Source organism: Salmo trutta, chromosome 5, assembly GCF_901001165.1.
Source record: "Salmo trutta chromosome 5, fSalTru1.1, whole genome shotgun sequence".
NCBI classification, from domain to species: domain Eukaryota; kingdom Metazoa; phylum Chordata; class Actinopteri; order Salmoniformes; family Salmonidae; genus Salmo; species Salmo trutta.
In genome coordinates this window covers 60459321-60477636 of record NC_042961.1, presented here as the reverse complement: position 1 = coordinate 60477636, position 18316 = coordinate 60459321, and the positions used below count along the sequence as shown (strand labels likewise).

At 42.6% G+C, this 18316-nt stretch overlaps 4 protein-coding genes and 5 non-coding genes across 17 annotated transcripts in view; 7 read left to right on the top strand and 2 right to left on the bottom strand.

The window, feature by feature from the left end:
- LOC115194671 (piggyBac transposable element-derived protein 4) overlaps positions 1-10096 on the top strand; it is a 65402-nt gene extending 55306 nt beyond the window's left edge. For 4 of the 7 annotated variants that reach the window (XM_029754552.1, XM_029754549.1, XM_029754554.1 and 1 more), the window contains 2 exons: positions 9294-9338; positions 9951-10096. The gene's annotated coding sequence lies outside the window, so the exon portion shown is untranslated. Of the gene's footprint in view, positions 1-1842; positions 1904-2327; positions 2356-2790; positions 2832-3409; positions 3496-3718; positions 3767-4081; positions 4127-4550; positions 4600-4844; positions 4886-5243; positions 5292-6019; positions 6079-6321; positions 6354-6847; positions 6901-8873; positions 8979-9293; positions 9339-9950 lie in introns of those variants that run through there. The other 3 variants (XR_003878430.1, XM_029754548.1, XM_029754550.1) reach the window with 3 other exon arrangements.
- Positions 1-18316, top strand: part of LOC115194677 (zinc finger protein 37-like) — a 1069572-nt gene that overhangs the window by 599874 nt on the left and 451382 nt on the right. The window lies entirely within an intron of this gene.
- Positions 1-18316, bottom strand: part of LOC115194676 (gastrula zinc finger protein XlCGF26.1-like) — a 900659-nt gene that overhangs the window by 539181 nt on the left and 343162 nt on the right. The window lies entirely within an intron of this gene.
- LOC115195027 (small nucleolar RNA SNORD29) lies at positions 3944-4007 on the top strand. Its single transcript, XR_003878567.1, has one exon. It is a non-coding gene; the product is annotated as a small nucleolar RNA SNORD29 (small nucleolar RNA).
- LOC115195029 (small nucleolar RNA SNORD30) lies at positions 5054-5125 on the top strand. The gene has a single exon (XR_003878569.1). It is a non-coding gene; the product is annotated as a small nucleolar RNA SNORD30 (small nucleolar RNA).
- Positions 5461-5587, top strand: LOC115195051 (small nucleolar RNA SNORD22). Its single transcript, XR_003878590.1, has one exon. It is a non-coding gene; the product is annotated as a small nucleolar RNA SNORD22 (small nucleolar RNA).
- On the top strand, positions 6957-7026 carry LOC115195034 (small nucleolar RNA SNORD31). The gene has a single exon (XR_003878574.1). It is a non-coding gene; the product is annotated as a small nucleolar RNA SNORD31 (small nucleolar RNA).
- LOC115195039 (small nucleolar RNA SNORD31) lies at positions 9809-9878 on the top strand. The gene has a single exon (XR_003878579.1). It is a non-coding gene; the product is annotated as a small nucleolar RNA SNORD31 (small nucleolar RNA).
- LOC115194670 (serine-rich adhesin for platelets-like) lies at positions 14399-18210 on the bottom strand. 3 transcript variants are annotated; one of them, XM_029754546.1, is made up of 3 exons: positions 17551-18210; positions 15928-16845; positions 14399-15882 (listed from the first exon to the last, which is right to left on the bottom strand). In XM_029754546.1, exons 1-3 carry the CDS (start codon positions 17606-17608, stop codon positions 14669-14671), a joined length of 2190 nt encoding a protein of 729 aa, XP_029610406.1. In that variant the 5' UTR covers positions 17609-18210; the 3' UTR covers positions 14399-14668. The 3 variants fall into 3 exon arrangements, with proteins under 3 accessions (XP_029610406.1, XP_029610407.1, XP_029610405.1); XM_029754547.1 differs by having other exon boundaries at positions 14399-15837; XM_029754545.1 differs by having other exon boundaries at positions 14399-16845; positions 17551-18209.

The following is an 18316-nucleotide window of genomic DNA, read 5'->3' as shown; positions in this document are numbered from 1 at the left end:
TGAGAATGTTCCATGACAGAGTTTGATACAGCTATTGCCACCATTATACAGAGTTCTAATAGCATCAACAAAAAAACAACCAAGTTTCAAATGCTTAAGACAATCAAAGATTAAATTGTGACTTACTGTATCAAATGCTTTCTGAAAATCCCAAAATAGGATAACAGGGAAGTCATCCAATAGATCACAATACTAAAACAAGTCTAACACCAGCCTCAGATTATTAGATATATGGCACCCTTTCATGAACCCTGATTGACATTCATCAATCAGATCATTCAAGCAAGACTTTAACCTTTTTGCAAAGATTAAGGCTATCATTTTTTCATCGTTATTTAGGAGTGTGATTGGACGCCAATTATCAATATTTAAGAGATCCTTGTGTGGTTTAGGTATAAGAGTAATAACCCCTTGCTTCAGAGAGGCAGGTAGTTCTCCCTTCTTTATAGCCTCCTTAAAGGTTTCAAGTCAAAATGGTGCTATTTCTTCAGAGAAGGTTTTGTAAAATTCAGAGGTTAATCCATCACAACCTGGAGATTTGTTATTTTTTAACTGAGCAACCCCGTACTGGATGTCCATAATGGATAAATCTTGACAACAAGACCGATTGACTTCGGTAAACAAATTAGACCGATTGAATTCATTAACCGAATTAACATTCTCTATAGAAGCAAGGAGATCCTTAGAGTCACTCGATTTGTTATCTAAGGAGTAAAGATTCTCATAAAACTTAGTGGTAAAGTCTGATAACAACTCTCTATCCTCAGTGGTAATCCCATTCATCTTAAATTTCCGAAGTGTGTTGAGTTCCCCTCTCCTCTTTTCCAAATTAAAAAAGTATCTACTGTTCTTTTCACCTTTTCAAGCCATTGTTTTCTGGATCTTATGAAAAGCTCCTCTAGCCTTTTCCTCATACAATGTATCTAGTTGATTCTGTAAATCATTCAATTTAGATTTCTCATTAAGATCAAGATGCTCAATCTGTGATATCCGCAATTGTTTTAGAGTTCAGCTACCTCACATCTCCTTCTTAAAGCAAGCCGTTTTCCATAAGTAATACAGGCTGAGCGGATTTTAAATTTCAGCAGTTCCCAGTATTTCCCATATTCTGCATTAGATGTAGCTAAACTCCAGTAATTAGATTGTTAATCACATTTTTTAAATCATCATGCAATAACAATGAGTTATTTAATTTCCAATAACCCCCTGAGTATTTCTTACCATCATTACTGCACATTCTTAGTCAAACATATGACTTTATGATCCGTCAGGACTGCAGGCAGTATTTTGACCTCTACAGTGTTGGGTTATCACCCACAAATCAATTCTTGTTTGTAAAGAACAATCTCTATTACTCCATGTGTATTGTTTCTCTCCAGGGTTTTTAACTCTCCATATGTCAATTAAGTCCAGGCTTTGGCAGAAATTCACCAATTTGTTCACACCAGTCAAATTAGAATAAACCATATTAAAATCTCCACCAACTATAATCTGACTGGATGGATATTTTCTCAGAAGACTTTTAAGAATTTCTTCAATTTCCTCTAGAAGTAAGTTATTTGGAGGACTAGAACAGTATCCATATACGTTACACAACACAAATAATCTGTCCGTGTGGTTGATGACCGCTACTTGCCAATGTCCATTGGAGTCCATTTGAGTAAACAAAAAATGCACTCGCCGCCAACTTCAGCACCCCCCTTGAAAATATATATATATGTTTTTCGCCGAGATGGCCAGTCAATTTGAGTAACGTTATAGCGTATACTACGTAATGACGCCGGCTTACGTTATGTAATGACGGCATCACGCAATGACATCTCAACGTCATTTAACAACAAACCGAACTTCCTCTGGAAATGAGTTGGTAACGCTGAACGGAAAGCGGCGGGAGCAGCAAACGGTAAACTTAGCTAGTCGCCACTTTGGCGTTCAATTTGAAGCGATCCTTTTGTTTCAACTCCTCCACTGATTTTCAGAATTTACTCTAGACAAATTATGGACTTTATTTCTAGTATCAAACATGTTTTGTTCTGATTTGTTTATTTAATGTACAGGCTGATATCTGGCTGTTAGCATCGCAACGTCTTTCGATGATGAGAATTTACACAGACCTGTTCTGAAAACCTGATTGTACTTTAGTATTTCTGATGAGAGACTTGCAAAAAAATACATATTTTACCAAAAACGTGTTTCGAAATGCTGCTTTCGCAGAACACGTGTCCGCAACTAGCCAGGTCACATGAGAACCTACATGATTTAATGGATGGCTAGCTACGGCGGTTGTAACTAACATTACTGTTAACTTTTAATTTTCTCCTTTCAAGATGCCGACGACTCGAATGTGCTGCTCGGGTAAGCAACTTATTACTTATTAAATACCTGCTTACGTGGTGGTTTTAGTTAGCAATTAGCTAACCACGTGTCATGTTAGCTAGTATGCTAGCTCGCCAGTTAGGTGAGACCAAACCATTAGTCGTTATAAACCCAACGTTAAGAGGTCTGTGCTACGGTGATGATAAAATGAACTCTCTCTTACCGAATCAGCCTTTGAAGAAGAAACTTCTTTACCAGATTCTGAGTAGCATTTGGCCCCTGATTCGACTGTCGTTGCTGCGCTAATGGCACCTTATTCTCAATAGTTTACTACTGATTAACGTTGATCTGGTCAAAAGTAGTTCACTGTATTGGAAATAAGGTTCCATTAGCGACGATATCAATTTCGGGTTTATATGCCTGCGTGTTGTCTGTTCATAAATGGACCTCCCTAACTTTCCCCCTGATCAACAGAAATGCAGGACAGAAACCAGGGAAGTCCAGAAGACTGACACGTGAGTGCATTGACTGACCACTAGGATCATTAGATGTGTTCAGCTTATCAGCCCTTCGCCTTAAAGGGATTCGCCAGGACCCTTTATCTAATTCCCAAGTTAATGGATACAACTTCACTGTGAAGGTAGCTTTGTAGGTGAATATTCACAAGCGTTAGCGCAGCTATTAAGAATATGGTCAGCTAACATGCTAGTACACACCTGTAGACTTCCAGTCATTATGCTAGCTTTGGTTAGCATTAGCTTGCAAAACTACATTTTAACTTACCTCAGTTTGACTCTGACATATGTATCCATGACTATCTGTCTGGGGAAGTAGGTAAAGGTCCTCTGCCCTAAATCCCTGAGTATCTCTGTGTGCACTTGGAAAACTGTCTTACAACTAAATAGGGAAGTGGACTTTCAGGATTTGTTAACTGACTCACAAGTGACTGGCTGTAAATGATGATCCTCAATGACAAGCATATATCTGATTTTTGGTGATGCTAACTTTGATCTGATGGCCTCCTTGTCCTGTGTTCCAAAGCCTCTTGTAATATACAGACTAAGTCACTAACATGGATGTGTTCTTTGCTCAGGTCTGCATTACTTGTGACATGACTTCCTGACTTCAAGGCATCTGAACAGAATCCCCACTTGGAGTTCCATTCTGGAATAGGAATGTGTGAGTTCCATTTGAGTTTATTCACTGGTGTTCAGGACAGTTCCAATGGCACCAGATTTCTATGTGGTCACTACTTCTGAGCTTTAAATGATGATCCATTGACAAGTATATGTCTGATATTTTGTGAAGCTACTGTTTGATCTGATGGGCTCTATTCAAGAACCTTCTATCTTCTCATAGAAGCTAAACTATAACTAACATTCTTTTGTGATTCCGTCTCTAGAATACCTGATTCCAGAACATGAGAATGATGCACTTTCTGAAAATCCAGGTTGGTGAAATATTAACACACTTGCTTTATTTGGAAAAGTACCCCAGTTCCCTTTATAGTGCACTACCATAAACCAGGACCCGTGCGCTATAAAGGGAATAGGGTGTGACTTTGTATGCAGACACTTTCCCTTTTGGCTGTCCAACTATACAAGATGGCTACTGGGACATGCTACAGTCCCAATGATGTTAAACTTAGCTCACTTTGAAACTATGTGAAACGACATGAACTACTGAGTGACTGTAGCTAATGCAGCAGTTGTATGTTTAAATGTTCTTTACAGCTGAACACTAACTTCCTTTCTCATTTTAACAGATGTGGGGATGACGTTTCCTAAAGGGACTAACACTACCTTCACTGGTGAGTTCTTCCAACAAAGATCAAACTGGGTTCCCCACTAAGGGTAGGATTGGTCTTCCACCAGTATACATGTTGGTGTAATCCCAAATGGCACCCTGTGAACTGCTCCTGAGTGGCGCAGGGGTCTAGGGCACATCAGGCTGTGTTTGGGAGTACCATCGGGCGGCTCACATCTGAGCACAGACAGTCTGTCTCCTCAATCAGTAGTCCACTGCATAGGGACTGGGGTGCCGTGTGGGTTGAGTGACAGAACTCTGTGGAACCAGTCACTTGATGCTGCTACAGTCCCAGTGATGTTAAACTTAGCTCACTTTGAACCGATGTGAAACTACATGAACTACTGAGTGACTGTATATAATGAAGCAGTTAGTCATCGACTTCTCAATCAACACACTAATAAAATGTTTGCCTTTCGTTCTACAAGGTTTGAGGGCTGTTGTCAGTGGAATTGCAGCGTGGACTCACACATACTGGTAAGATGTCGTCCTGAAACTGTCCCAAATGGTGCCAGAGCTTTAAGTGCCCTTGTCAGAAGTAGTGCACTAGAAAGGGGGGTCTTTACCAGAAACACAATAGTTCTCTGCAACCATGAGAACTTTTTGTAAACTCGGTCTTCTGAATTCCTCTTGTTGAATAATAACCTGACACCCTGCTGAGTAAAGAACCCTCACTTGACTGTCTTGTTGCAGTCTAGTTACGTAACCATTTTGTTTTACAGTTGACTGTCCTGAAACATGATGGCTGCTCTAAGCTATGCAGGTAAGGATCCATCCAGTCTAAATGGATATTTTAACACCAGTGTCTTGTCCTGGAAGTGGTAGTTCAAACATTAAGGTTATTGTATTGATATTTGCACAGCTTTGTCAACTTTTTAACTTGTATAGTTTAGCTGAACGCAACATGTTTGAGCTATCCCGTCCTTCTGCTGAACATGATGAATATTCTCTTTGGAATCTCGTTCGTCTGAACTCCTGTTGAGAAAAGGAATAGCTGACTTCAGCAGAGGGCTACGTAACCCTGTCATAAAGGCTACATATGTTATGTCTAACCCCCTCCTTGTGCCTGCCTGGTGTCTGGTCCCCACCCAGACATTAACCTGAAGCATATGTCTTCGTAGGTTCCTCTGTATGTGGCTGAACAGGGAGCCGTGATGCCGACTAGACTGGTGAGTTTTGGTTAATGAGTACGTTTGGTAATTGTCATGTGAAATGTATCTAGTCCTTGTATCTTAACCAGAGCCTCTGCCTTAGCCACAAGCTATAACCAGTCTAGTGTTAATACTCACTGCAAACAAGGGTGAACAGTTGCTGTTTGGTAGTCATGGTGACTCTGGCTCCTGGTGATGACACCCGCACGCGTCTTACGCCCTGCGTCGACGACAGAACCTGCAAAGGTGGACCCACTGGCGTTGCCAGGGCAACAAGGTGACAGCTCGTTGGGGTTACCAACTGTCTGATGGGACCAGAGACTCACGCAAAATGGCTGTTGGCTCTGAATTGTTGATCCAAAATGGCCGCCATTAGATTTAAGATCATTAAGTCGATGCAGAATCATTCATGAAATGCTAGTAGCAGCACAAATCACTGGGGTGGATGGGTTACTCAGAATGTAGTCAGTTTATTTACTGTTTGTTGCAGTACCATCAATAGTTTAAGCAGGATTGAAGTTAGGATACTGACTTCCAAATAACTAGTGTCCTGATGTAGTACAGGGCCCTTGTCAGCACTCCCATATTTAGTCTCTCTGGGTGGTAGTGCTGGTCTAGGATCAGTTGTCTTTCAGATTGTTGTGTTACCTCCCCAGCTGATTGGTTACCCCTCTGATCTATCAGCCAATAAAGCAGTCTTTAATGTCCTGCTGTTCAGCATGTTTATTTAGCCTCCTCTCCTTCAGGTCCTGACGGTGGTACCAGACTGGTCACTAGAAGATGCCTGTTACTGAACTACCTCAAGGTGTGTATGATCCACTTAACTTCTGTCCTTTATAATGTAGAAGTGATGATTTCCTGTTACCGCCCCAGTCTGATGTTCAGCTGACTGGTTACTGAACTGATCTCCACTACAGCAGTGTGTTCTGGGGATCCAGAGGAGTGGTGGGTCCCCAGGATTAGATAATGCTGTGCTGTAGACTGATCTAATGTCGGACCACTAGTTCTTACAACGTCACTTAATAATCCCTCAACTCTCCTCCCCCAGTTTGTCCTTGTTGGTCTGCAGTCTTCAGGAAGGTGTGTATGATTTGTTTTGACAGCATCTTCACTCACTGACCCTCCACCTCTTGCACTTGTTACCAACTCAACCTACCTTTTACCTACTCTTTAAAAGTCACTGAGTGAACTACAATTCCCATGAACACTTAACTACAGTGCGCACCCACCACATGGAACATTCTGGGATGCTGTACGTGATGAGGTTTCCACATAACAGTTGTATGGCTTCTGTCCGGTGCTCTGTGGCTGGCATCAACCCAGGTTTCCCATCGGTCCTCCTGTGGGTTGGGCAGACACTGACAAGCCTGCTCTTGGTTAAGGGGCAGGGGTAAGGTGGGCTGCCTGCCTGGAGGGAGGGTGTCTGGGTGGGAGGCTTGGAGCCAGTCCTTGGCCCGCTGGATGGCTACAATGACTGAAGCTTGAGACTGATCTCATTTCAGAATGCTCTGCATATAGTCTGCAGTACCTAATGTACTTCTGCATAATGTTTAATTGTAATCTGTTCCTTCCAGGTCCTAACTGTTCCAGCCTGGCCACTGGAGAACTGTTGCTGCACTACCTCAAGGTGTGTAGGATCAACTTTCACTTTGATCTGTTGCCTTTAACTTCTGTCCTTTATAATGTAGAAGTGATGATTTCCTGTTACCGCCCCAGTCTGATGTTCAGCTGACTGATTGGTTACTGAACTGATCTATATTCTAGAGCAGTGTTTCACAATCCTGGTTCTGGGGACCCAGATGTAAGGCTTCGTTTAGACAGACTGCTCAATGCTAATCTTTCGCTAATTAGTCTTAAATAATCAGACCCTGATGTTGACTGCAGGTATTTACTTAAGTAGCTATCAATATAAACTTGAGAAATATAGTATTTACTTAAAACCTCTTACATCTAGACGTTCCGCTAGCGGAACACCTGCTCCAATATCCAATGGTGGGCGTGGCGCGAAATACAAACTCCTCAAAAATCCAAAAACTTCCATTTTTCAAACATATGACTATTTTACACCATTTTAAAGACAAGACGCTCCTTTATCTAACCACATTGTCCGATTTCAAAAAGGCTTTACAACGAAAGCAAAACATTAGATTATGTCAGCCGAGTACCCAGCCAGAAATAATCAGACACCCATTTTCAAGCTAGCATATAATGTCACAAAAACCAAAACCACAGCTAAATGCAGCACTAACCTTTGAAAATCTTCATCAGATGACACTCCTAGGACATTATCTTATACAATACATGCATGTTTTGTTCAATCAAGTTCATATTTATATAAAAAAAACAGCTTTTTACGTTAGCATGTGACGTTCAGAACTAGCATTCCCACCGAACACTTCCGGTGAATTTACTAAATTACTCACGATAAACATTCACAAAAAACAATTATTTTAAGAATTATAGATACAGAACTCCTTTATGCAATCGCAGTGTCCGATTTTAAAATAGCTTTTCGGTGAAAGCACATTTTGCAATATTCTGAGTAGATAGCTCGCCATCACAGGCTAGCAATTTTGACACCCACCAAGTTTGGTACTCACCAAACTAAGATTTACTATAAGAAAAATTGGATTACCTTTGCTGTCTTCGTCAGAATGCACTTCCAGTTTACACCCAATGTTTTGGTTCCAAATAATCCATAGTTATATCCAAATAGCGGCGTTTTGTTCGTGCGTCAAGACACTATCCGAACGGTGACGCGCGGACGTGTATTGTGACAAGAAAATTCAAAATATTCCATTACCGTACTTCGAAGCATGTCAAACACTGTTTAAAATCAATTTTTGTGATTTTTTTTTTTTTTTGTGATTTTTTTTTATTTATTTTTTCGTAAAAAAGCGATAATATTCTGACCGGGAGTCGTTGTTTTCGTTCAAAGACTAAATATAAAATGGACTCTACACGTGCATGCGTGCGCCCGTCTCATCCTGAGATCGACCACTTACAAGATGCGCTACTGTTTTTCAGCCATGGGCTGCAAAGTCATCATTCAACGTTCTGGCGCTTTCTGAGAGCCTATGGGAGCCTGAGAAAATGTCATGTTACCGCAGAGATCCTTTGTTTTGGATAGAGATGATAAAGAAGTCCAAGAAATGGTCAGACAGGGTAATTCCTGTACAGAATCTTCTCAGGTTTTGGCCTGCCATATGAGTTCTGTTATACTCAGACACCATTCAAACAGTTGTAGAAACTTTAGGGTGCTTTCTATCCAAATCAAACAATTATATGCATATTCTAGTTTCTGGGCAGGAGTAATAACCAGATTAAATAGGGTACGTGTTTTTTATCCGGCTGTGAAAATACTGCCCTTATCCATAAGGTTAAATGGCTATCAATATAAACTTCAGAAATGTATTTGTTATTGGTGAAACCCTGTTTTCCAAACACCCTGGTATACCACCCAAGTGTTTTTCTAGGGGGGGAAAAACACTTGTTGACAGTTGGGTCCCCAGGATTAGAATCCACTGCTATAGACTGATCTCATGTCTCACTACTAGTTTATACAATGTCATTTCATGCTTTCCTACTTTCTCCCTCTAGGTTCCTGCCCCCTGGTTGAGGTCCTAGTGTCTGCAGTGTTTTGAAAGGTGTGTGACTTTAGACAGCATCTTAACTCTCCTTCCACATGAACCATTCTGGAATGTTGTAAATGATGAGGTTACTTCATCCAGTCAGGTGGCAATCCTGTCCTGTGCTCTGGGCTGGATAAAGGTCTGGCCTCCCATCGGTCCTCCTGTGGGTTGGGCAGACACTGACAAGCCTGCTTAGGTGGCAGGGGTAAGGTGGGCTGCCTGCCTGGAGGGAGGGTGTCTGGGTGGGGGCTTGACCCCAGACCCTGGACCACTGGCTGGATGGCTGCAATGACTGAACTAGACTCCTGATCTGGTTTCAGAATGCTCTGAATGTAGTCTAGTAATCTAAGATTGGGATTATTTGGTTTTAAAACTGTTGTCTTTTTAGATCTCGTTGGCTGCTGACGTGTTGCTGTGCTGGTGGAGTGTGAAGGTGTGTAGTGGGAATGACTTACGGTTCCAGTATTATAATGCACTGAGTATAGAGGACATTAAGAACACATTCCTAATATTGAGTTTGCTCTCAGAACAGTAAGCTCCAGTAGCTGGATGTCCTTTGGGTGGTGGACCAGTGTTGATACACATGAGAAACTGGTGCACCTGGCACCTACCATACCTCATTCAAAGGAACTTCAATCTTTGTCTTGTCCATTCACCCTCTGAGTGGTACACAATCCATGTCTTGTGGTTTAGATACCATTTTAACCTGTCTGCATCTACACTGATTTAACAAGTGACGTCAATAAGGGCTAGCTGTCACCTGGTCTGGTTAATGTATTGTCCACTCAGTGTAAATGTGTTGTAATGGAAAAGGGGGGCAGATCAATACTAGGAAGATGTTGTTAATGTCCTGTTGAATGTTCCTCTTGGATCATCACTCTGACCCATGCAGTTTGTTAGACACTGACCTGATGAGTCATCATTACCGCCCCAGTCTGATGTAACGCTGACTGATTGGTTACGCTCTGATCAAGTCATCTCATACCTTGTGTATTAGTCCCTACAGTATCACCAGGGTTTAATTCTCACACTATTTTCCCTCTAGCTCTCCTGTTGTACACCGGCAAGCCCTCTTGCACTCCTGTTTGGTCAGCAAGGAAGTGGGTCGTCTAGTTGGAACTGGGGAGAACCAGGCCAAGTCAATTCAACCCCATGACTGTGTTTTGATGTATAAATAAATCTACAAATTAATGCTTGTCCTATTTTTCTTTCTTGGTGGTAGTAAATCAGACTTGGTGAATTTGGCCGTTTTGAATGAACCATGTGGTGTTCTGAATTCAATACTGAACAATGTGACATTTCCTGTCATCTCATATCATTGTATTTATTCTAGGTTTTAAACATGCACATTTAACTGTGATTGACATTTCTCACTGGCTATAGGAAGTTGACATTAATATTTTAATCAATTGATCTGTTTTTGAAAGGATGTTATAGTGTTTAGCTTGCCTAGTCATGTAGTAGCCTTGACCACTATGGGTTAGTTTGTAGTAGCCTTGACCACTATGGGTTAGTTTGTAGTAGCCTTGACCACTATGGGTTAGTTTGTAGTAGGCTTGACCACTATGGGTTAGTTTGTAGTAGGCTTGACCACTATGGGTTAGTTTGTAGTAGGCTTGACCACTATGGGTTAGTTTGTAGTAGGCTTGGCCACTATGGGTTAGTTTGTAGTAGCCTTGACCACTATGGGTTAGTTTGTAGTAGGCTTGACCACTATGGGTTAGTTTGTAGTAGGCTTGACCACTATGGGTTAGTTTGTAGTAGCCTTGACCACTATGGGCTAGTTTGTAGTAGGCTTGGCCACTATGGGCTAGTTTGTAGTAGGCTTGGCCACTATGGGCTAGTTTGTAGTAGCCTTGACCACTATGGGCTAGTTTGTAGTAGCCTTGACCACTATGGGCTAGTTTGTAGTAGCCTTGACCACTATGGGTTAGTTTGTAGTAGCCTTGACCACTATGGGCTAGTTTGTAGTAGCCTTGACCACTATGGGCTAGTTTGTAGTAGGCTTGACCACTATGGGCTAGTTTGTAGTAGGCTTGACCACTATGGGCTAGTTTGTAGTAGGCTTGACCACTATGGGCTAGTTTGTAGTAGGCTTGACCACTATGGGTTAGTTTGTAGTAGGCTTGACCACTATGGGTTAGTTTGTAGCAGGCTTGACCACTATGGGTTAGTTTGTAGTAGGCTTGACCACTATGGGTTAGTTTGTAGTAGGCTTGACCACTATGGGTTAGTTTGTAGTAGGCTTGACCACTATGGGCTAGTTTGTAGTAGGCTTGACCACTATGGGCTAGTTTGTAGTAGGCTTGACCACTATGGGCTAGTTTGTAGTAGGCTTGACCACTATGGGTTAGTTTGTAGTAGGCTTGACCACTATGGGCTAGTTTGTCGTAGCCTTGACCACTATGGGCTAGTTTGTCGTAGCCTTGACCACTATGGGCTAGTTTGTAGTAGGCTTGACCACTATGGGTTAGTTTGTAGTAGCCTTGACCACTATGGGTTAGTTTGTAGTAGCCTTGACCACTATGGGCTAGTTTGTAGTAGGCTTGACCACTATGGGCTAGTTTGTAGTAGGCTTGACCACTATGGGTTAGTATGTAGTAGGCTTGACCACTATGGGCTAGTTTGTAGTAGGCTTGACCACTATGGGTTAGTTTGTAGTAGGCTTGACCACTATGGGCTAGTTTGTAGTAGGCTTGACCACTACGGGTTAGTATGTAGTAGGCTTGACCACTATGGGCTAGTTTGTAGTAGGCTTGACCACTATGGGCTAGTTTGTAGTAGGCTTGACCACTATGGGCTAGTTTGTAGTAGGCTTGACCACTATGGGCTAGTTTGTAGTAGGCTTGACCACTATGGGTTAGTTTGTAGTAGGCTTGACCACTATGGGCTAGTTTGTAGTAGGCTTGACCACTATGGGTTAGTTTGTAGTAGGCTTGACCACTATGGGCTAGTTTGTAGTAGGCTTGACAACTATGGGCTAGTTTGTAGTAGGCTTGACCACTATGGGCTAGTTTGTAGTAGGCTTGACCACTACGGGCTAGTTTGTAGTAGCCTTGACCACTATGGGTTAGTTTGTAGTAGGCTTGACCACTATGGGCTAGTTTGTAGTAGGCTTGACCACTATGTGACCACGCAGTGCCTGGACACAGCCCTTAGCTGTGGTATATTGGCCATATACAACAAACCCCCAAGCTGCCTTACTGCTATTATAAACTGGGGTGGCAGGTAGCCTAGTGGTTAGAGCAGGTAGCCTAGTGGTTAGAGCAGGTAGCCTAGTGGTTAGAGCAGGTAGCCTAGTGGTTAGAGCAGGTAGCCTAGTAGTTAGAGCAGGTAGCTCTAGTGGTTAGAGCAGGTAGCTCTAGTGGTTAGAGCAGGTAGCTCTAGTGGTTAGAGCAGGTAGCCTAGTGGTTAGAGCAGGTAGCCTAGTAGTTAGAGCAGGTAGCCTAGTAGTTAAAGCAGGTAGCCTAGTGGTTAGAGCGGGTAGCCTAGTGGTTAGTGCGTTGGTCCAGTAACCCTAAGGTTGCTAGATCGAATACCCCGAGCTGACAATGTAAAAATCTGTCCTTCTACCCCTGAACAAGGCAGTTAACCCACTGTTCCTATGCCGTCATTGTAAATAAGAATTTGTTCTTAACTGACTTTTGTAGTTAAATAAAAAATTGTTGACACCTGATTCTTTATGCAGATATTTAAGTTTTTGGAAAACATGAACACACTGAGGTAGATTTTACCAAACTTTGCATCTTCGCAGTTCTTCCAGTAAATGTGTGTTTGTAAAATGTTCAGTGTAAATTCTTGAAAGTAGTTATTGTGCATAGAGTTGTATGACTTTTAAAACTTTGAAATCAACGTTTTTTGTTTTGGCATACATTTTGAGTGGAAAATCTGAGTCAGTGCAATTCCGTTACTATGGAATTTCAACAAAGTAATTGTAATTGTATTTTTTTATCCTTCAACCCTACAATGATTTTGAGGGGACTTTATCATGAATAATTGGGATGGAGGGACAATGCAATACCATACAGAATTGGGATGGAGGGACAATACAATACCATACAGGAGAATTGAGATGGAGGGACAATGAAATACCATACAGAATTGGGATGGAGGGACAATACAATACCATACAGGAGAATTGAGATGGAGGGACAATACCATACAGGAGAATTGAGATGGAGGGACACTGCAATACCATACAGGAGAATTGGGATGGAGGGACAGTGCAATACCATACTTCATCTGCTGGAGAGGCACTGAACAAGGATACATGGCTTCTTAGTTGGAGAAAGGCACAGCACTATAGCATTCCTTCATGTTTTTTTGATTTTCCATGCACAACTCCTGTTAAAATATAACTTAACTTATACATTACATTTCCTTGTTTTTAATACTTTTTTGTTGTTGTCCGGCATTACCGCCAGATATTTAAATGTCTCAGACGTCCGATATTGATTTGGTTTGTCTTCATCTGTAATCTAATAAGTGAAGTGATTCGTAGGCCCAGTCAGCGTCATTCAGTGTGGTTTCAGAGGCTACAGTTCAGATTGTTAGCCTGCCTGGTCCCAGATCTGTTTGTGCTGTCATGTCAACAACTACTTGCCATGCTAAACAGGATAGCACAAACAGGTCTGGGACCAGGCATTGTAGCTAAAGATTTGTTCTACGGCATATAGGCCTACGTCTAGCCATATACAATGTATAACTGTGGTGTATACCTGTAAGTTAATTACTTCTCATGTTGTTTCGGTGAGCATTCATTGCTTTTCATTATATACTCAGGTCTCATTGGAAAAGGAGTGCTCATCTCAATATGATCTGAATAAATGAAGGATAAATACAATAGCATACCTTATCCTTATGTGTGTTGTTGTAAACAGGGCTTTTTTATTTTTTCTCACCAATTTCGTGGTATCCAATTGGTAGTAGTTACTGTCTTGTCTCATCGCTGCAACTCCCGTACGGACTCGGGAGAGGCGAAGGTCGAGAGCCGTGCGTCCTCCGAAACACAACCCAACCAAGCCGCACTGCTTCTTGACACAATGCACATCCAACCCGGAAGCCAGCCGCACCAATGTGTGAGGAAACACCTTACACCTGGCGAGCGTGTCGGCGGGCACTGCGCCCCCCGGTCCGCCACAGGAGTTTCGCTAGTGCGCGATGAGACAAGGATATCCCTGCCGGCCAAACCCTCCCCTAACCCGGACGACGCTGGGCCAATTGTGTGCCGCCCCATGGGCCTTCCGGTCGCGGCCGGCTGCGACAGCGCCTGGACTCAAACCCAGATTCTCTGGTGAAACAGCTAGCACTGCGATGCAGTGTCTTAGACCACTGCGCCACCCGGGAGGCCTAATACAGGACATTTAATTGAACAACTTCCTACATATATCCAGTAGATGGTGGTATAGACTCTATGCTTGTTCTGTTTAATCAATGGGAGCAGCAGGCATGCTGCACAACACAGTTCAGACAAAGACCAACACAACACACAAGTAACTATTGAGGACTATTTATTTAAAATATATATTGTAGGAATGTACAACAACATATTGGACATGGAAGAACATTAAACACCCACAAACTACTGCAACCATGTCAACATCTAAAAAACAATACAAAATATTATATCTCTTATCTTTCATTAATCCCCTCAGAACCGTTTCCCCTCAGAACCATTTCCCCTCAGAACCGTTTCCCCTCAGAACTGTTCCCCCTCAAAAATGTTCCCCCTCAAAAATGTTCCGGTCCCAGAGATCCGTAGTTCTAATACCTGCGCATCCATGGAAACCGAGGCCACAACATGCGGCCCCTGTTCCACAATGACACTGCCTTCTTTGCAGCATCAGACGCTTTCTGGTCCTTCTCCTCCTCTTTGGCTTCCAGACTGGTGGTGGTGGTGGAGGGTAGGGCCTTGCTGGGAGAACATGCAGTCCCACGTCGGCTCTCTCCTGTGGGTTCCTCTAGCACGGCGGTGGGGGTGGTACGGTTGGTGGGGGTCAGAGTAGTAGTGGTGATGTTGTTGTCACTGTAGTCAGATAGAACAATGACTGTGGAGTTACCATGGACAGAGCTGACCGTGCTTTCAGCAGAGGGTACCATGGAGATGCTGCTGCTGTTTCCCTGGTTACCTGTCGTACTGACTTCAGCCGAGCCCCAATCATAGTCAGTGTTGTCAATGGTGGTGGTGGGATGGTGACTGGCACTGGTGTTACCATAGCTACAGCTGCTACAGTTGTTCTCTCCGCTCCTATTCTCCTCCTCTTCCTCCAACCCAGAGCCTAGTACCTCTAGTTCAGCATCATCAGCAGATTGGAGGTGGTCACTGTCAGGTTCGAGAGGAGAGGAGGATGAAGAGTGGGCAGCTTTTTCACTGCTGGCTACAATCACATAGTGGTTAGAGTAACTAGGTTCAGAGTCAATGTAGTTCAGCACAACAGTTGACTTTGTGGTGCTTTCATCAGGATCCACAGACTCCAAGGAAGGATAGCCAATCATAGGAGCCGCAATAGGAAGCACATCCTGGTTCTCATTCTCGCCACTCCGCTCCACGCTGGTACTAGTAACCGTAGGTGATGTGGTTCCTTCGTCTCCGCTGGTAACAGTACTCTGGTAGTCATTGGTCGCTTCGATGGAATCTTCATATTCAGTGTAGCCAATGGCGGAAGAGGAGAAGGTAACGGCTTCCTGACTTTCATTGTGAGCATTTGCTTCTTCTCTTATAAAGTACAATTTGTCGCTGAAGCCACTAATAGCAACTGAGGACGAGTAGTTGGCCTCAGCGCTAACATTATAGTGACCTGTTATCACGGAGCCATTAGCCTCAGTGCTAACATTATAGTCACCTGTTATCACAGAGCCATTAGCCTCAGTGCTAACATTATAGTCACCTGTTATCACAGAGCCATTAGCCTCAGTGCTAACATTATAGTCACCTGTTATCACAGAGCCATTAGCCTCAGTGCTAACATTATAGTCACCTGTTATCACAGAGCCATTAGCCTCAGTGCTAACATTATAGTCACCTGTTGAGTCATAAGCCTGATTAATATCGTCGATCAGGGGGTCTGAGAGTGAAGCATCCTGAGTAGTATTAAGATAGCCACTGGCTTCCTCCTCTTCTTCCCGCTCTTCCTCCTCCTCCAGGCCCAGCATCAAGTCTGTGGTCGGTTCAGCCTGCGCTGCCGTCTCAGTAACTACTGCACTAGTATCTACTGTGACAGTAACGTTAGTGTTGTTACGATGTAAACTAAGACTAGTGTTGCCAAGGTCATCGGTGACCGAGGCAGAATCTGTCCGATGAGTGTAGAAGTCAATGACGTCAGGGGCTGACATAGGATCAACGTTTAGATCAGCTAACGAATCACTTGTTTCCAGCACCACCACAGATCCATTGGGATGAGGACAGTCCTCCAAAGTCACAGAGAGATCTTCAGTGTGGCCACTAGCGTTGCTCTGGCTAATGTTGGTTCCATCAAGAGAGTTGTTTAGCTCAGAATAAGAAACAGCAGAAGAAGAGGAAGGTGTAACATCACTGCTCCTATTCCAACCACTAGCGGTCGCCATTTTAGTTTTGTTGTCTATCCGTTCAGTGTGGCCAATATCGTCAGCTGATGATGATGACGCTTGATCATTAATAAGTTGACTGGCATTCCGGCTGGCGTTGAATTTGAGACCACCACTTGGAGAAGTTGTGGATATTGAGTCAAAGTGGTCAGTATTGCCAATGGTTGAAAATCCAGATAGATCAATAATATATTGATGGGATGGTGTGTTGTGCTGGTCTTTGGATGCTGCTGTAGGATTGTGGCGAGTTTGGGTCAGAAGATGTGATGGGGAAGGAGTGAGGACATCTTGGCTTGTTGAGGGGTCTCCCTGTGGCTCCAATGTGTAGGCAGCAGGGATGAGGGGTGCTGCTGGGAATGGGATGTACCTCAGTGACCCTACAGGAGAGGAGCGGAGAAACAATGACTGTACTGTAGTGGGCTGGTTTGGATGTGACTGAGAATCATAATCTTGAGCCATACTCTGACTAGGCAAGAATACAGAACATCTGGCTAAGTAGTGGCTAAGCATGGCTAAATTGTGGCTAAGCATGGCTACATGCTTATCAACTACAACACGTTTTATTGAATCTTTATTTAACTAGGTAAGTCAGTTAAGAACAAATTCTTATTTACAATGACGGCCTACCAAAAGTCAAAAGGCCTACTGCGGGGACGGGGCCTGAGATTAATAATACAAATAATTAAAAAAAAGAAACATCAATGAAAATGATCTACATCTAATATGATAAACAACGTTAACGTTACATCATTGACACAACATATGCTATTGTTTGTGACTGTTGACACAATATATTATTAGCTATATTGTGTTTGAGTGATTTATTTATAGAGCGGTGTTTGTGTAATATTTTATGGCCAGTTGAAGCATCATAATTTACACACAATTCAATTGCAATAATAACTTGTATTTTCTTCGAGCTAATCTGACAGCTCTCTTTTTCAAACAATCACAGCTAACGTTACGCGTTAGTCTCGCAAGCCTGAGTGTGACACTTAGCTAGCTATCAAATAACCTTTAGCTATGCTAACGGTACGTTGGCAAATGTTGCTAGCCAATTAATTATTAACAAAGTTATTTACCTTCATCAAATAGCAATAAGAGGACGCAGAGTATCAAATGACGACGGCAACTCATCATCGCCGGTACAAATCAACAGAGAGATATTATTAGCAGAATTTGTAAAATTATCAACTCAAACGGTTTAGCTAGTGCATCGTTTTCTCCATGGAAAATACTTTTTTATTTGAATGTGCCAATGAAATCAAAGAAATATAACATTGTGCATTTTTATTGGTTACTTCAAAGATTCTAAATACTGTAGTAACAGTCGCTAGGCGCTGTCGATAAACGTCCTATAGTGTCGCGACGTGGCTGGTAAACAGGCTTCATTTATTCCATCTGTCATCTTTGATATCGTTATACTGCCCTACCAAGCAAAAAGGCAGTAATTGCTCATTTGGTCGAAAATGAGTTAATGACACTTAATCGTGTGGACAAGTATCATGCCTTTAGTGTATTGTGTTTTAGAGAAAATGGGGGTTCATATTAGCCGTACTTGCAAAAAGTTACTGTGAAACTAAGGTAAATTGCAGTAACTTAATTTACTGTCTTTTAACTTGGTTTTAACCGGTCCTTGGCTGCAGTTAATGCATTTTACCTTGATATCATTGTATTCTGATAGTGATACAATCAAACCTGTATGACACTGACTGACAGCTACACACACGTACATTGCTAATCTAGGGACACAACATCATGGCACAGCAAGAACAACACAGAAACACAGAAAGGATGGTTGAATTTGCTCTGAAACTCTGACATCCAGACACTGGTAACAATTAGCTA